Here is a 17,882-nt window from a genome sequence, read left to right as displayed (position 1 = left end):
ATATTAAAAGCTTAATGATTGAAATTAAAAAAAACTACAATATTCATATTAATAGTGAGGCCCACGATGACTGGTATATCTTGTTGAATAGTGCATGATGCTAAAGTGATTAACCATTCTGTTTTAGTTATTGGTCGTCTAATACGTTTTGATTAAATAATTACTTTAAGATAAACAAATATATAAAAAAAGTTGGACAATCTCTTTGCAATTACGTAGTTAATTTGTTTGATATTGATTTTGTAGTTGGTTTATTGAAAAACATTAAAAAAGAATATTAGTTATTTTTATCTGAAAAATCAGATACACATGAAATAATTCAAACTTAAGAAATTTTAAGATATTAATTGTTGTTCGCTCGATCATTTTAAAAATCTTAAACTCAAATTCTTGAGGACAATATTCATGAGAATTCATTATTATTTTTTTGAATATGGATGGCATGTTCTTAAAATCGTTGGTGAAGAATTTAATATAATTAAATTGATGTGTAAAATAGTTTAAAGCATAGTTTTCAGACCCGGTCCAGTTCAAGGCCTGGGTTTCGGGTTTTGACTGCGTTATCGGGTTGCTTGCGTCAATATGTTTTTTTTTTAAATCAAAACGACATCGTTTTAGTAAAAAAAAAATAAAAATCAACATGTTTTTGACCAGGTCTTGCCTGGTTAACCGGGTCACCCGGTTAACCTGTCGGGTCAACCAGATCACACTGAGTTTTTCCTTCCTCTATTTTTTTTCAACCCGGTCTGATTGCAGTCCTGGATTTGCCGGGTCCTGAATCGACCCACCAGACCATACCGGATTTCAAAACTATGGTTTAAAGATATTTTTATAGCCGGAAAAAAGCTTTACAGGCAGAAATGCACAACCAGATCAATGTATGTGACTTTTACTAGAATCGAAACTGTCTGAAGGTAAGTATGCACACTCACCTAATCTCTAAATGACAACTGGCTTGTACGTGGTTTCTATGAGGTATGCTTTGACTTGGCTTCCACCGACACGTATAAAAGGTTGACTTTTTATGCAAAAGTATTGCTGAATAGGACCCAAGAACTCTCCAATTCTAGTCCCCCGATAAATATTTTTTGTTTGTGATTTTATGGATAAAATAATCACAAATAAATTATTAACATTAATAAACCTGTTAAATCTAATGATGCACAGAGAAATAGCATTCTTTAACACTAGAAGGAAGAATCATAAATGATGGCCCGATCATAGAATCAAGCTGGTTGTGATAGCTAGCGTACTTGAGAATAGAAAATAATTGGGGTATTTTTAAAAAATCTTTTTTAATTTGATCCCCTTTTTACTCCTTTATATGTATATATATATATATATATATATATTTGCTAAAAACCTGTAATCAGCATAGCTAACCTTTTCTTTTGCTTGCTCTTCCGGCAAGATACCAAGAAGTACGAAAGGGAGGAAGGAAGGAGTACTTCTTGAAAGTATGAATTAAGAATAAAAACACAGGGTTCTTTTCTCGTTGCATGGAGTAGATGTATCTTGTCATGTTTCTTTGCAGAAGACAAGGCAGCAGGCAAGCCATGGCGAGTGTCTTTGCACGTAGCATTAATTAAGTCTTTTTCTTGCCAAATATTGTGCACTTAATTCTTCCATATCATGTGCAGCATGTGAGGTTTACATGAGTTTCGGAGCTCATCTTGTAATAAATAGTGCTGCAGCACCTCTCTGTAAACTTGGGTTTTGTAGATCCACGCCGACAAGAAATCAACAGTGTTTCATTTCTAATAGCATGTGGCTGACCATGCATGCATGCATGTTGCTCCGAGCAGCGCAAAACCCTAAATTCACGTGGTAAAAGACTGGAAGCAAATCTAGTGATGCAATAATTATCCCATTCATGCCAATTTCGTTCAATGATTTTCTTGAGAATCATGTACGAAAAACCTCAAGCACTCAAAGTGTGGATGCCATTAATGCTAAACTGAAAGGTTGAAGTTCTTCCAAATATATATATACACAAAAAAAACTTGGGGAGAATCTTTCATAGATGTTAGGTCACAATTAATGGATCATAATCATATCGGTAAAGCATGTGAATTATGGTCCAGCTGCTCATGAAGTCAATTCCCGAGTAAACGCTCGACTTGGTTATTGGTCAACTACAAGGCTATTTTCTTCAACAATTTCAATCCACAGAGCATACGATAATGCATGCTTCTTATATCACTTTGCCTAGGGAAGGATACTGCTTAAGATGGTAATGGATAATAATAGTAGGGAAGGAACTCAGGAAATCCACACTTGACAGTCCTTTTCGAGTGGAAATGTGGATCGAGGAAGACCTTCATGAGAAACAGGGCACACTGACACAGGCTCAATCATTTTCTTCTGTGCCAAGAAAAAACTAATTCTTTCATGTAAAAATCACAAGTTAAAGCCCCAATCTGTGCTTTTCTTTAGGTTTTCAAAATGGGGACAGAGGCCCAAAGAAACAAAATAATACGTTAAACCCAAACATATATTGGCGCTAAATTGAGAGAGGGGAGACAATCTCTTTGCAAACAACACAACAAGAGCCTTCTGGTTCTTAATGGCATTTCATTTCTAAATGGATGGCCATATATGCAATTCAAAGCATTGCAAAACACAAAATTCTCTTCTCTCACTAATTGTCTGTATAGAAAGAACACATCGGTAACCTGCACCATGCTGCGGGTAGGATAAAAAAAATTCTTCAGTATAGGAAAAACTACATAGTACCAATGAATCGGCCGTGTTTGTAGGTTAGTGGCTATCACACGCGCCACCGACGACCATTCTCACACGCTAGAGCATATGTTACACAAGCAAGACACTTTTTCCCCTTTCATTTAATTTAGTTCCTTAACACTCATTTCAAGTTCACATTCAGTACCTCAAGCTTAAGTTATTATAAATTAATGAAATCAAATTTTATTTTGTCAAATTAAATATTAGCGCTAATTTTTGCTAAGAGAACCCGCATGAAGCCATGATCATAAATCAATCCAATTTTAAAAAGATAAAATTAAAGAGAAAAAACTTGAGTGAAAAAAATTTATTACACTATTACAATCCAGAAAGTAATTTTGTGCCTGTCTATAGTGAATCCCAAATTAATGATCAAACATTATATGGCTGCACAATAATTCTTCCCATTTGTTAGAAAAGGTACATATGCTTGCAAAGTTGGCCCGAACCTGAGCATTTAACGCCGTAATGTCTAACCAAATCAGAATTAAGTATGACTGGTAATAACTTTGTCAGTTTAGTTGCACTAACGAGTTCTATCAATCAGTAATGGCTGTATTCACGACAATAGAAAAGCAGAGGAAGCTTCGGATTGTTTTGGATGAAAAGAATCCATCATGAAACAAAAATGGAATTGCAATGTAGATTCTAGATACTTGCAAGTCATCACTAAGGTAATATAATGTAACTTTAGGCATGGTGATCATCCAGAGCAAGGACTGCCCCAGCTACTTGTAAGCCCCCCAAAATGCAGTAGGGCACCTGGTTGTATCGAGAACTAATTAGAAATGAACAAATTGGGTTCATTCTATTCATGCTCATACTTGATCTCAACACAGCAGTCAACTCAGACTTTGGGAGAGCTACAAAATGAAAGACCGAAGACATTACAATATAGAAGAGGGGGAAAAAACTTTTGTCAAGGGAAGACAGTAGTTGCATGCTATGCTGTCTAAGAACACGTACCTAACAACATTCATTCAGCTGTTTTGCTCTTTGTTCCCAAGCGGTCCGAAATCTTTGGGTGGCCATATCTAGAAACAAAATGAGCACATACAAAAACAAGAAATTTAGAGTACGAAGGATGAGCTTTTCTGAAAAATAATTGTCCAGCAGTTGTGAAAGGAGCAAAAATTCATTGCTGTCAGCTCAGAATAAGAGTATAAATGGTCTATTTCCTATCCCAATCAGTGAATCATAATATGTACAATAGTGGTCGAATGCGAATCAGTGGCCCAGCTGCTCATGAGGTTAACCTGAGCTTTGATATAATCATTCCATTCACACCACTTGGTCACTGCAACTAGTTAAGGCTGTGTTGTTTACATTTCTTCAACAATTTCATGAATCTTGATTCACAAAGATCACGCTAATGATTGTACTAGATGCCCCCAACCGCATACTAATTACATCACAGTGCCTATTGCCTAGGGCAGACTGCTTGAGACGGTCAAGCCTTCATGGGCAACCATGGTTTGATAATGCATTTTTCTCCACAGTCCAACACCATTTATAGGATTCCAAGTTAATTTCTAATACAAGAAAAGAACATACTAATGTTATGGATGTGTTTTTGGGTATCATCATTTTTTAAATTGAGAAACGAAAAATGTTGTTTACGCTTAATAAAATAAGTTAAAAAATATTTAAACCAATAAATTAAAAAAGAATTATTAATACTTATTAAATACTAAATTAGAAAGCTAATCTTTCTAGTAAAAACAAAAGATAGATGACATGGAAATATTTAACCTCAACAGTCTTTTTTTATTTTATATGTTTTTATTTATTTTATCTTAAAGGTTATTTTTCATTGCCAAGAACAAATGATTTTCATTTTTATAAATACATTATACAAATACAATTTATTTATATAAAAGAAAAAAGAAAAAAATTAAAGATAAATTACAATAATCTCTTTGAAGTATTATAAAATTAAAAAATAATTCAAAAAATAACTACTATTTAAAAAATTATGAAATAAACAATTCAGAAAATAAGAGTGTATTAATTAAAATTTAAATAAAAAAACTAATGCAAAGTGAAAAAAATAAATAAATAAGAGGGAGGCCATGCACATGGGATCCAAAAATTTTCAGGGTTCGAGTTTTAGGACCCGAAAAAACCCAATTTTCAACTTATTTTCATTTGAAAACATATAAAAAAAACACCATAGAAACCTTAACAACCCCATTTTCAACACCATTACAGCCTCTAATCTCTCTAAAAATAAAAATTAAATGAATCCCAAAAAACTTGACCCCAATATACTTTTCCTAGCACAGTTAAAGAGCAACACCACTTCCATTAAATTTTTCTTGATGAGACAAACTCAATTACATTAAGATCAACATTTTCTGGTGGCCTTAATATCAATATTCAATCACTTTCTCTCTAACATCTAGAGACTGAATCATGAAAAAAATAAAGTTTGAAATCAAAATATAAACTACTAAAACAACAATTACCAAACAATAGTTGAATTGAAATTTCAGAGAGAAAATTTAAGTATATTCTCATCAACATCTAAACAGGGTCCTTTTTTTTATTGTTAAATTTGGTTCTTCTTCTAGTTCCTTTTTCAAACCACAAATAAAGTTTAATTTCACAGAATCAATCTTTAATTTATCGACACTTTGTACATGCAAGAGAATGCAAGAATATCAACATATAAAACAATGCTAATGTAACTTGGAAGAATAAAATTAAAGAAGTTTGTTGATCGAAGTAATAAAAAAAGAAGCACTATTCACAGTGCGGTGAACAGTGCCTTCAAAGGCACCCCCCAGATGTTACAGTCCAACACCATTTAAGTTCTAATAAAACCTACATTTCAACGTGATGATTACTAAGAGTCTAAGACAGTCCAGGAATGACTTCTTGTCATATAGCATAGTGGTTGTAATCAATATCACATCATTCTTAGCAAAATTAAACTAAGTGTGTTTGATATTGTGGTGCAGATGCTTTTTAAAAGCCTTTTAATTAATATCAAAATAATGTTTTTTCAGATTTTTTTATTTTTATTTTTGATATCAGCACTACAAAATCATCCATAAACACCTAAAAAACATACTTTTTCAGTCAAAAAACAATTTGAAAAGTAGGTTGTAATGCAAAAACAAAAACTCACTAAGCTTGTACCTACTGCTTGGGCTGCCATGTCAATCCCAAGTAGATGCTGCCTCGTCTTAGATGGCCTCCCTTATTCCCCATCACTCTTCCACATGTGGATTGGTAAGACATATTTTTGGTTTACCACCAACATTCTTTACAATAATATTGGTTCATATTACTTGATAGAATTTTTCCTACACCTGCCAGGTCTAGTTAACCAGCCTGCAAACTCATGGACATTTTGTGCATTAGCGCAACATACAAGATCATTTTCAGTCTATTCCAATGCCTTGGAAAACAAGAGATCAATGGTCACTTCCTAGGTCTTAACCTCTTATAAAACATACTCCACTCAACCATTACTAAAGTTTCATTTTGCACAGTTTTAATCCTACAGCTCAAAATTCCTCGAATAGTGTTGAACAAAAAATCTCAGTTGCCCTCGACTGATGCCAGCTACGTCAAAATAATTATTTTTAACATGATGCGAACATTACTGTTGATAGCCCACATATTCTTCATAGAAAAACCAGAACAATGTGCTCTATGAAAGGTAAAAAAAAAAAAAAAAACTTTCAAAACCCAACAAAAGTACGCCAAGGAAGAAAATAGGCTTACCTTCCAAAACATTTTCCCTTGAAGAAGGCCATAAGAAACTGCCCCGAAGTTTCTTGAATCCTTGCTTTTATATATGTTATCTCCCTCTACCCAAATATGGCCCTTAGGAACCTAAACAAAAAGAGCAAACCTTTTCATTTCCTAAGCTAACAATCAACAATCTTTAAAGCAAAATAGCAATAATCCACAAATCCAGCAAGCAAAAAATCAACAATTACCTAACCAAACCACACCCACCAAAACCCATTAAGAAAAGCATCAAAATCAACCAAACAAAGCAGAATCACTAAAAAACCATCAACAAAAAGACATCACGCTTAGCTTTAACAACACTAAAGGCAAAATCTTCAAAACCCAACCAAAAAAAAAAAAAAAAAACAAACACATACCACAATAGTCTCAGTTCTATCACTGTTTTTGGGATCAACAACATAAGTAACAGAATCACCCTCAACACCTACAACTCTTTTAGTCACAATTTTTCTTGGCTCCACGGGTGATGTAACAAGAACAATATCTCCAGCACCCACTTTGCCAAGCTTGTGTGAAATCTTCTCAGCCAATGCCAAATCACCACTAATGTTAAAGGTAGGGAGCATACTTGGTCCATAGAGCTGCAACACCCCCCGTCAATGCTTAAATACTTAAAGAAACAGATAAAAAGCATTACTTTATGCTTATTTATACTTACAGAAGCAACAGTGAAGACATAGGTTTTGGTGACATGGAGAAAGCAAAGAGCTTTGGCTACTAAGAAGGATCCGTTGAACGCTTCTTTGGCAATAATCGTCCATTCATTTAGATTTCTCAGGCTCATTTGTTTTTTTTTTCTTCTCTTCGTCAAGATTGCTGGTTTTATTACAGGAGAGGGGAGAAAGCTTGCTGCTTTGTAGTGAAATAGGGGAAGGCCAGAAATTTTTGCAAGTACAAGTTGGGCTAAAGGCCACAGCAGACTAGAAGGTTGAGTAGTGATGGGCTAAGGTAACTCAATTGAGAGCAATCTCTAACGGGTCAATTATAGGGCCCATTAATCATGTGTATTGAGTGTTTTTTAAAAGTGAATTTTAATTAAAAATATATTAAAATAATTTATTTTTTTTATTACCGTAGGTGTCCAGATCAGCTTGTGCGCACCTCGACTAATCTCAAGGGCCTTGAAGTTAACGACCATGTAAGTCTCCAGTGACTCTGAGGTTTGTGAAACTCGAACTGGTAACCTTTAAGGAGAAAATCTAGAATCTGATATTAAAATAATATTTTTAATATGATATGAGGTGTTTTTCAAAATATTTTTTAATTAAAAATACATCTAAATAATATTTTTTTAATTTTTTTTAATAGTGACACATCCAAATTATTATTTAAAAAAAACATTAATTTAATATTTTTATGAAAAAAAATATTAATGGTACTCTCTCTCTCTCTCTTTGAAAATGATGTTTCATATAAATGAATTTAACCATTGAAGTTTTATACATCTACCTGTGGTATTTTATATGGGTGTGTTTTTTAAAAATAATTTTTAATTAAAAATATATTAAAATAATATTGTTAATGTGGTATAAAGTACTTTTTAAAAATGCTTTTTAATTGAAAATACATCTAAATAATATTTTTTTTATATTTTTTTCATATCAACACAATAAAACTATTAAAAAATAATCTAAAAAAACATTAATTTAATATTTTTATAAGCTAAAAGTAATTTAAAGCTACATTTTCTCTCTCTCTTTCCTTCTCTCTCTCTTTCTTTTTCGGTGAAAATGATATTGCATATAATTGAATTTTATCATTGAAGTTTTATACATCTAAATAATGCTTGACTAGAAGCAGTTTTTAATTATTATTAAGTTAATAATTATGAGATTTAATTTCGATCATTCTTTCTAATCTAACTCAGATATGTAGTAGTGATGGACTAACTCAAATATGTAGTAGAAGATAACTCAAGTTAAAGCAATCTTTACCGGGTCAGTTATAGGCCCATTAATCATGTTTCCAGTATGTTTCTTAAAAATGATTTTTAATTAAAAATATATTATTAAAAGTGATTTTTAATTAAAAATATATTATTACTATAATAGAGTGTTTTTTAAAATATTTTTTTAATTAAAAATATATATAAATAATATTTTTTTTTATATTTTTTTCATGACACATTAAAACTATTAAAAAAATCTTAAAAAATATTAATTTAATATTTTTTTTAAGTATAAATTAATTTAATGACAATTTTTTTCCTCTTTCCTTGTCTCTCTCTCCCCCTTTCTTTTTCAGTAAAAATGATGTTGCTTATAATTGAATTTTATCATTGAAGTTTTGTACATCTAACTGCAACGTACTTGGTATTGTCTAGTTAAGATATGACAACTTTCTCTAATTTTCAAAGAAACTCGAGCCCTAGTTTTGCAAGGAATGAGAATAAGAACATCTCATTATCCATAGCCATTAGGCTTGCTTTGGTAACTTTACCACATGCTTAGCATTTCCTAAACATTATGTGAAGCAGCGAGTTAGAGATATTTCAGAATCTCCACATAAACTGGACTTTTATCAGGGGCTCTTTACATGCAGACTCAGTATGGCCATATTTTTAGCTAGCTTCTGCTTAGTCACCCTCACAATTGACTGTAGTAGACACCATTGATATGTTATTCAGGTTAAAGGGCTTCCAGCCTCACAATTAGCCAGGACAAGTACGAGTCGAGCGAACAAATCTGAATCCTTCTCCGAATCAAATCTATGTGATGCAAGTGAACGTGTACTAAAGAGCTGTCGTAAAGTTTCGTTGTTCATTCCGTCGTCGACCCTATCCATGTTTCTACGATGGCCCAAGAACACGCTTATTCTTCAGCCGTAGAGAAACTTTTGAATTGCGAGGTACCATTACGAGCTCAATATATACGAGTGTTATTCCATGAAATAACTCGAATTTGTCCATCGATATCCTATTGTCTTAGCGCAAACTTTACTTTAAAGAACACCACCACTTGTAATGAAATGTAGCAGCCATTCACATATTATAGTTGCATGAAAAAATACATGCAATATGAAACTTTGTTCCTCTCTTCACAGCATGGAGTGCTTTATGCATACAAAATCGCAGCATCATTGAGAAACCTGCACACAGAGGAATTCAGGAATTTGATCCAGCCATTCAGAAAGCATTTCTCCTAGATCTTTGCATGGCCAAAAATTTCCATCAAATATGTGGAAGCCTACACAAATTTACATGTTCATTTTACACGCCCTCAATAAAACTATTAAAGTAAATAAAATGGGAGAATCCATTCAGTTACCATGAGACGGCAATGTCTTTATCCAAGATACCGAAGCAGGACTCCATCATTTCCCAGAACAAATCCTTTCTTGTCATCAATAAACCTGCAGAAAAAAAGATCATAGATACGAATAGTTTATGAGTTGACTGCCTCTGAGTGCAAAGTTAAACAGGTAAAAGCATTGGCCAGTAAAGTTCATTTTCTTCCTCAACAAAAAGGTGCATTTCAAATCAGAGTGAAAAATGAAATATGAAAGGTGTTGGGGTGCAATCCAAGACCACAAGAAGACATATACATTGCATTTGGAAACCTGCTAATCAATGTTGGAGATTATCTATGCTAGCTGTTAATATAATGAGACTCACTTCACCGAGTAAAGATTTGCAGCGATATTATCAGCTGCTTTGTCACGGGTCCATGTCTTGCCACCATTGGTAGTTCTCAACAGAACCCCACTGCCTCCTGCTGCCCAAGCCTCTTCCTGCACAAAGAAACCATTTACAGTATGAATGTAGAAACTTGGAAAGTTGAGAGGCCCATAGAAAAACTTGACAGTGGAACAAGTTGCATATGCAAGACACAAATCACTTGTCAGTAAATGCAGATGGATGCATATTCGTGACACATAGGACAAGCATGGTTTTGTTGAGCGACACATGTTACAATGCAGAACTTCTTGAAGTGAAGCCATTTATCAACACATCATCGTAATGGAACTAATTCTGTTGCGGTTATACCCTTGAATTAATCAGAAAACTGTTACCTTTGAACGGTACCCTACATCAAGAATGCCAAACCCCCTACTTTGCACTGGAATTTCTTCAAACTCCTCTGATATCTGAAACATCAAAAAGTAGCTGAGCTTCAACACCAATACAGAAAAAAAATCTGGTCCTATTCTATAACCAATGCTTGTAAACTGACAGTAATCTACATCGAAAAAGATAGGACATGAAAAGAGAAAACACGGATTATACAACTGGAAACACTACAAGGACATATAATAAACAAATAAGTAAAGTAGACTGCAACGCAATAAAAATAGGTGAAAATAAAAATACCAGTGATTATGAGACATTCACGTGTTATAATCCCTACAATAATCATATACATGTCCAGATGATGCTTTGTTTGTCTAGAATTTTATGTGTATTTAAAAGTCAAACTATATCAAGCAAATCCATTGAAAGCATCAAGTCTTCCTTAGTTCACATTCACAGAGGAATGAATAATTGGGTGTTTCTCGACTAATAAGGACTTCATCTAGTGGGATGTCAAGTCACTGTTGATATACTAGTTCATCTAGTGGGATGTCAAGTCACTGTTGATATACTAGTTTCGAAGGGTGCAACAACTAATGTTGATATAAACTTACCATCTTATCATTATGTAACCAATTCACTGATTCAGGATCATCACATGCACAGAATAATAGTTTCTTCACATTCTTCTTATCAACTTACCCCAGTGCCTTTGCTAAGATAAAGCCCCCCTCCACGAACAAGAAGCCAGAGCCCACCATCCGCCCTCCATCCCATGTTTTGAATTCTTCTTGCAATTGCTCTGTTATGCGGCTGCCAGAATGCCTGAAAATATGGAAAGTAATGAATTGCAGTTAATAAAGTGTACATGCCTGTAAGGCTGTAAGCACTTATGCATGTGTCTACACACGCAAACACTTAAAAGGTTTAAGAGCGGGCATGCCTCATGAAGCCCATTAATAAGTTACAGATGTACACATGCAAAAATCTAGACGGCAACAAGAAAATGAGCATGACCTGACCAGGCTCCCACGTCAGATAGAAGTTACCACGGCTTGAGACGGCAACATAGTTTCCATTTGGAGAGCGATTCACAGTATTAAAAGTCCCTGTATAGTAACTTGCACCACTAATACCACTAGAAACTGTTCTGCAAAAGCAAGAAGCTATGTGAATATCTTGCCCGCTTGAAATTAAAAACTTGTGATCTAAAAGAATTCAGGATCTTGACTCCATAGTGAATAGAACTCTTAGCTTTTTAGAGAGGATGCAAAGTGGTTGTGTAACCATCTCAAACAAAAGGAAGATGGCCCATAAGATAAACTTAAAAAGATATCCTTTGCTAGATCACATTTTCAGAATTGAACTGCTTTATCTACAAATCCAACTGTTCCTACAGCTAAGCAAATACTCCTCAGACACTATATAGCACTATTTAGATTAACTTTTTATCTCAAGCAAACCAACCTGTTAAGAGTTGCCGAAACAGACTCCTGAACTGCAGCCCTCCAGTTATAACCCCTATTTGATGTGATATATATTGCACCTTCGTCTGTTACCATCTCCGCACTCTTTTCTCCAGTTGCCTTTATATAGACCTGCAAAATGTTGGAAGGGAATCAACTACTTTTCCCTATCCATACTTACACGGAACAACTAAAAAGGGGGTAAAATATCTGCAAAATTCAAGTTCCTTCATGAAACGATTCTCTTGTCTTTCATATCCCTTGAGAATTAACAGAAGTACTACAAATCCCAGCCACTAAAACATCACTAATTGATACTCACTACTACAAGTACAAGATTACCATATCACCAGGGAGTTGAGCACTTAATGGTATTCTCTCCCATGTTTCTCCGGAATCTGCAGTGTACAGCAGAATTGCAGGCTTTCCAACAATCCATCCTTCCTTCCCCTTAAAACTAATCGAATTAAACCTATAGTTAAAATCCTCATCTTCTGCCGAAGGTATTGACCGCTGGACCCAAGTATTTCCACCATCTTTAGTTTCCATGATTGTCTGCCTTGTCCCCAACAAGAACCCTACAAAACCAAAGAACAAGTCTTCAAATTCTCAAGTACGAACAAAAATAAGTTAATTCAACCAAAATGATTCTACATAAGCTTAATTAACCCAACTAATACCAAATAAAGTTCAGACCAAAGTCTTCAAAGCATTCATCCAATCTATATATCTATACACACACCACCCCTCCCTCTCGCCAATATCCACAAAAAGGTAATAATTATAATAGGTGGGAAATGAAAAAGAGGGATGTTATGCAATGTCAGAGACATTGTATATACAGCAAGAGTAGTGAAAAATTTCTGTTGACGAACTTACTTACCATGGTTCGTGTCATCAGGAACAAAGGCAATGTCAAGGAGCACAACACCAGGATCAATGGGAAGGTAAACTCTTTCCCATTCGGAAAGAGAATCTTCAGCTGCAGCATTGGCTTGTTGGGGGTTAAGAATGAGAGGAGAAAGTAAAGGAAGTGATGAAAGTGAAGCTGTTTGAGATATGAAATGCCTGCGGTTCAGTTCTGGTCTTTGTGATAAACGAGGTTGTTGAGAAGGAGAGTGAGAATTCTGTGGTCTCTGAAGACAACGTGTGTTGGTTGTGAATGTTGGAGAAGTTAGGGAGGCCATGGTTTCCTCTTTCCCTCTCTCTCTCTCTCTCTAAAGACGCAGAACTCAGAAGTACTTTCTCTGTCTCTCTCTCTCTCTTATCCAAACGGTGGTTATATCAACGGCTACGCGGGCGTTTTCGGGCGTCAAATTCCCATGCCAAGTGGATCTTCCTTTCTTGAAAGAGAAATAGTTTTGAAAAAAATTCTACAATTATTTCTTTAAAAAACGACTTGTCACTCATGCTCATGAAGCTTGAAACGGATTAATGGCTTGGGAAGACCATTCCCTTTCCGAATACCCAATCATTAGAAGAGTCTTTCTTTCAATTTAAGATACCCAATACCAAAAAAAACAGAACGGAACCCTATTCCTCCTCTCCTCAATATCCCCCACTTCTCTAAACACACAGCGAGGGAGGGAGGATTGCAACTGCTTACAAGGAACCAAGAGAGCCTATTAAATATTTATGATACTAATCTGGCATCCATTCGATAGGACGGACTTCAACGATCTAGATGTGTCTGGCATTCATAGTATTTTCAACAATTATTAAACCCGACTTTGGTGTTGATTTAGTCTTGACCAGGTCAGCTAGGTTTTTGATACAAGTGTTATTTCTAGGGGACCTACTGGAATAGAATCCAGTCTTTTGGCAAGTCTGTTACGTAAAGAGAGTGAAATAGATAATAGTGAGAATAATGTGGGCAATGGCACCTTTCATTCATCATGCATTCATTATGTTTTTCAATGCCCTTCTCTGTTACAGCTGTGCCATATATATACATAGCATTCCTTCTAGACTACTGGCTATAACTGATTTCCTTTATTCTAGCCTGAGAGCACACACAAGTCGTGTGCTTGAAGTCAGTTATTTGGAACGGTGCCAATTAAATGAAACGGAGCGTTTAACCATGACTATAACGACTATAACGACTTTTTAACAATTGAAATCTACCCGCCTTTCCTTGGCTTAAGTTGTGCATGTAACAAGTATTCCCCCTTCGAAAACTACCTTGTCCTCAAGGGAGAATTCTGGAAACCGACATTTAATGTCATCAGCAAACTCCCATGTAGCATCAGATGGGGCAAGACCCTTCTAGTGGAGTAGAACTTGTGTAGTGGCCTGGTTACCCCTTTTTACCATCCTGCGATCCAAGACTGCCTATGGAATGATCATGGGAGCTGAAGGAGTAATAGGCAATGTGGACTGCACTATCTTGTTCCCTATGTGTTTCTTCAACTGTGACACATGAAAAACTGGGTGAATAGAAGCCGTGGGTGGTAACAGTAGCTTGTAGGCTACAGAACCAATCTTTTTTAAAACTGAATAAGGTCCATAGAATTTCGAAGCAAGTTTCTGAGAACTTCTGCGTGCTATGGATTTCTGACGATAGGGCTGTAGCTTGAGGTAGACTAAGTCCCCAGGAATAAACTGTCTGTCACTGCGTTTGCGATTGGCAAGTTGGACCATTCGATGTCGAGCCTTGAGTAAGTTGTCTCTGATTTGCGCAAGCATCTCTTCCCTCTGTGTGAGCAGTTGATCGACAGCCTCCACTGTGGAATCTTTAGGAAAGTAGGGGATGTGCAGAGGAGGAGGAAAACCATATAAGATCTCGTAAGGAGTAGACTTAGTGGCTGTGTGGTAATTGGTGTTATACCACCATTCAGCAAGAGGCACCCACTTGGACCATTGATGAGGACTGCCACCAGACATGCAGCGTAAGTAATGCTCTAAGCACCTGTTCACCACTTCTATTTGGCCATCAGATTGTGGGTGGTAAGCTGTAGAGTGATGTAGATTTACTCCCTGGTGTTGAAATAATTGCTGCTAAAAATGACTTAAGAAAACCGGATCCCTGTCACTGACAATTGTAGCTGGGAAGCCATGCAGCTTATAAACATTGTCCATAAAAACTTTGGCTACCGAAGAAGCTGAAAAAGGGATGAATAAGGGCCATAAAATGTGCGTATTTGCTGAATCTGTCCACAACCACAAAAATAACTTCCTTACCTTCTGATTTAGGAAGGCCCTCAATGAAATCCATGCTGATATCAGTAAATGGAGCAAGAGGAATAGGTAAAGGCTGCAGTAGCCCTAGTGTTAGCACATTCTCATGTTTATTTTGTTGACAGATACTGCATTCTCTCACAAATTGCCTAATATGTTTCTGTTGCTTCTTCCAGTAGAACAAACTGCCTACTTTTTTGGGCTGTGACCACCACCCCTGAGTGGCCTCCTGAAGCTGTGTCATGGTATAAGGCGATCAGCTTGTTATGCAGTGCAGGATTGTAGCCTACCACAATTTTGCCCTTCCGGTTCAAGTGATTGTTGACCCACGTATAGTGAGGATGGGAACTTTGGTCATGCAATAAATCATGTATAATGTGCTTGAGGCTATCATCCGATGCCCAGGTCATTTTGATTTCGTCCATGATAGGAGTGGAAATGGAAGTCATGATCATAGTGCTTAATTGTCCGCTAGGGATCCTTGATAAAGCGTCTGCAGCTACATTATCCTTCCCTTTGTGATACTCAATCTCATAATCAAACCCAAGTAATTTGGTAAGCCAGAGGTGTTGAGAAGGATACGTTACCTTTTGATCCAACAAATGCTTAAGGCTAACGTGATCAGTCCTTATGCGAAAATGTCTTCCCCAAAGGTAATGTTTCCATTTAGCCACGGCCTGTAGAATTGCAAACATCTCCCTCTCATAAGCAGATAGAGCTTGTTGCCTAGGACCAAGAGCCTTACTGAGGAAAGCTATAGGATGTCCTTCCTGCATTAGCATAGCCCCCACACCAGTGCCTGAAGCATCAGTTTCAATAACAAACAGCTTGGTCATGTCGGGTAAGGCCAAAACTGGAGGATTTATCATGGATTGTTTTAAATTGTCAAAAGCAATTGTAGCCTCTTCATTCCACCTGTAAGAATCCTTCTTGAGGAGCTGAGTGAGAGGTTTACAGATGGCCCCATAGCCTTTGACAAACCGTCTATAATAACCTGTGAGTCCTAGAAAACCTCTCAGCTGTTTGATGTTCCTAGGAAATGGCCAATTGATAATGGCTTGGATCTTGAGTGGATCGGTGGCTACCCCAGACTTGGTGATCACGTGGCCCAGATACTCCACTTAAGAGCTGCCAAAAACACACTTACTTCTCTTAGCAAGGAGACTCTGACTTCTGAGTATCTCGAATACAATCTGCAACTGTTCCACATGTTTTTCCAAGGTAGGGCTGTACACCAAGATGTCGTCAAAGAAGACGAGAATGAATTTTCGTAAATGTCTTCGAAAGATGTCGTTCATCAAGCTCTGGAAAGTAGCTGGTGCATTGGTTAAGCCAAATAGCATGACCAAAAACTCATAATGGCCATTATGGGTTCTGAAAGCTGTCTTGCGTATGTCGCCAGCACGCATCCTTATTTGGTGATAACCAGCCCGTAGATCAACCTTAGAGAATACAGTAGCCCTGCCTAGTTCTTCCAACAATTCTTCTACAATCGGAATAGGGAACTTGTCTTTAATTGTCATTTTATTAAGAGCCCTGTAATCCACACATAATCGCCAAGTGTCGTCCTTCTTCTTTACCAAAACCACTGGTGAAGCAAAAGGGCTGGTGCTGTGTTGTATAATGCCAGAATCCAGCATTTCAGTTACTATTTGTTCCACTATATCTTTTTGTAAACCAGCATGATGATAAGGCCAGAGGTTGACTGGTTGGGATCCTTCTTTGAGAGGAATAGCATGGTCATGTGTTCTTAGAGGAGGAAGTCTTGTTGGCTCTTTGAAAATATCCTGGTAAGAATGTAACAATTCATCTATAGTTGAATCACTCCCAAGACTAGGTTGAAGGGTCGCTGTCATTGAGTTGATGAAATGATCACTGTCGCCCACTACCTTGAGACTGCATAGATTGACCTCCACGAGCTGATTTGGACTGTTTATCAAGCTATTGAATTGTTCAAAGCCAATAGTCTGGAGCTTAACTGGAATGTCCCCTCGCAGCAATATGTCTTGCCCTTGCCATACAAAAGACATCCATAATTCATTGTAATTGGACAAAATGTTACCTAGTGTAGCCAACCATTGTACTCCGAGCACCATGTCACAATTGTTGAGTTCCACGACAAATACATCTGTAGAGAACTGGACGCCTTGCATTTTCCAGAGAAAATTCTTGCACACATGGGTGCAAGTCATCTGGCCACCATTTGCTGCTTCTACTGCTAATGGCCGAATTGAAGTGAGAGTGCAGCTCAATCTCTTTGCCACTTGAGTGTTGATAAAATTGTGTGTGCTTCCAGAGTCGATCATGATAAAGAGTGGAGACTTGTCAACCTTACCAGTCACCCTTAGAGTCTGAAAACCTGAAGTGCCCTCTAAGGCATTGATGGATATTTAGGGTGTGAAAGTGTCAGGATCAATCTCACTGCCTTCTTGGACCTCTTCTCCTACAACATCCTCATCGTCCAAAATACATAGGGAATACACCTTTTTATTTCTGCATCAATGCCCGGGTATGAATTTCTCATCACACCAAAAACACAATCCTTTCGCCCTCCTCTCATCCAACTCTTTATTTCTCAGGGTCTTTGTAGGTCTGTAAGGTGTGTTTGGAAATTTCTGGTGGTAGGGAATCAATTTTTCAGTGTTGTTAGTGTGGTAGAGATTGGTTTTAGTGTTGTTTTGGGCAGTGAAAGGCTTCAGTGGATTAACACCAGTAGT

General features: G+C 36.5%; 2 protein-coding genes and 1 long non-coding RNA gene across 4 annotated transcripts; 1 reads left to right on the top strand and 2 right to left on the bottom strand.

The window, feature by feature from the left end:
* Positions 1–3,279: 3,279 nt before the first annotated feature.
* On the bottom strand, positions 3,280–7,377 carry LOC7457184 (uncharacterized). Its single transcript, XM_024605221.2, has 5 exons — positions 7,172–7,377; positions 6,870–7,094; positions 6,481–6,591; positions 3,712–3,779; positions 3,280–3,608 (listed from the first exon to the last, which is right to left on the bottom strand). Exons 1-4 carry the CDS (start codon positions 7,295–7,297, stop codon positions 3,726–3,728), a joined length of 516 nt encoding a protein of 171 aa, XP_024460989.1. The 5' UTR covers positions 7,298–7,377; the 3' UTR covers positions 3,280–3,608; positions 3,712–3,725.
* On the top strand, positions 7,326–9,415 carry LOC127905553 (uncharacterized). The gene is made up of 3 exons (XR_008059699.1): positions 7,326–7,461; positions 7,591–7,651; positions 9,140–9,415. It is a non-coding gene; the product is annotated as an uncharacterized LOC127905553 (long non-coding RNA).
* Positions 9,367–13,270, bottom strand: LOC7457185 (photosystem II stability/assembly factor HCF136, chloroplastic). Of its 2 annotated transcripts, none has more exons than XM_024605039.2 (9): positions 12,872–13,270; positions 12,331–12,566; positions 11,990–12,120; positions 11,540–11,672; positions 11,225–11,347; positions 10,525–10,599; positions 10,127–10,242; positions 9,780–9,864; positions 9,367–9,698 (listed from the first exon to the last, which is right to left on the bottom strand). In XM_024605039.2, exons 1-8 carry the CDS (start codon positions 13,173–13,175, stop codon positions 9,798–9,800), a joined length of 1,185 nt encoding a protein of 394 aa, XP_024460807.1. In that variant the 5' UTR covers positions 13,176–13,270; the 3' UTR covers positions 9,367–9,698; positions 9,780–9,797. The 2 variants fall into 2 exon arrangements, with proteins under 2 accessions (XP_024460807.1, XP_024460806.1); XM_024605038.2 differs by having other exon boundaries at positions 9,367–9,600; positions 12,872–13,269.
* Positions 13,271–17,882: the final 4,612 nt, after the last annotated feature.

The sequence above is a fragment of the Populus trichocarpa genome, chromosome 7 (assembly GCF_000002775.5).
Source record: "Populus trichocarpa isolate Nisqually-1 chromosome 7, P.trichocarpa_v4.1, whole genome shotgun sequence".
Lineage (NCBI taxonomy): Eukaryota > Viridiplantae > Streptophyta > Magnoliopsida > Malpighiales > Salicaceae > Populus > Populus trichocarpa.
Note: the sequence above shows the minus strand (reverse complement) of the source record. Positions and strands in the feature narration are given on the sequence as shown.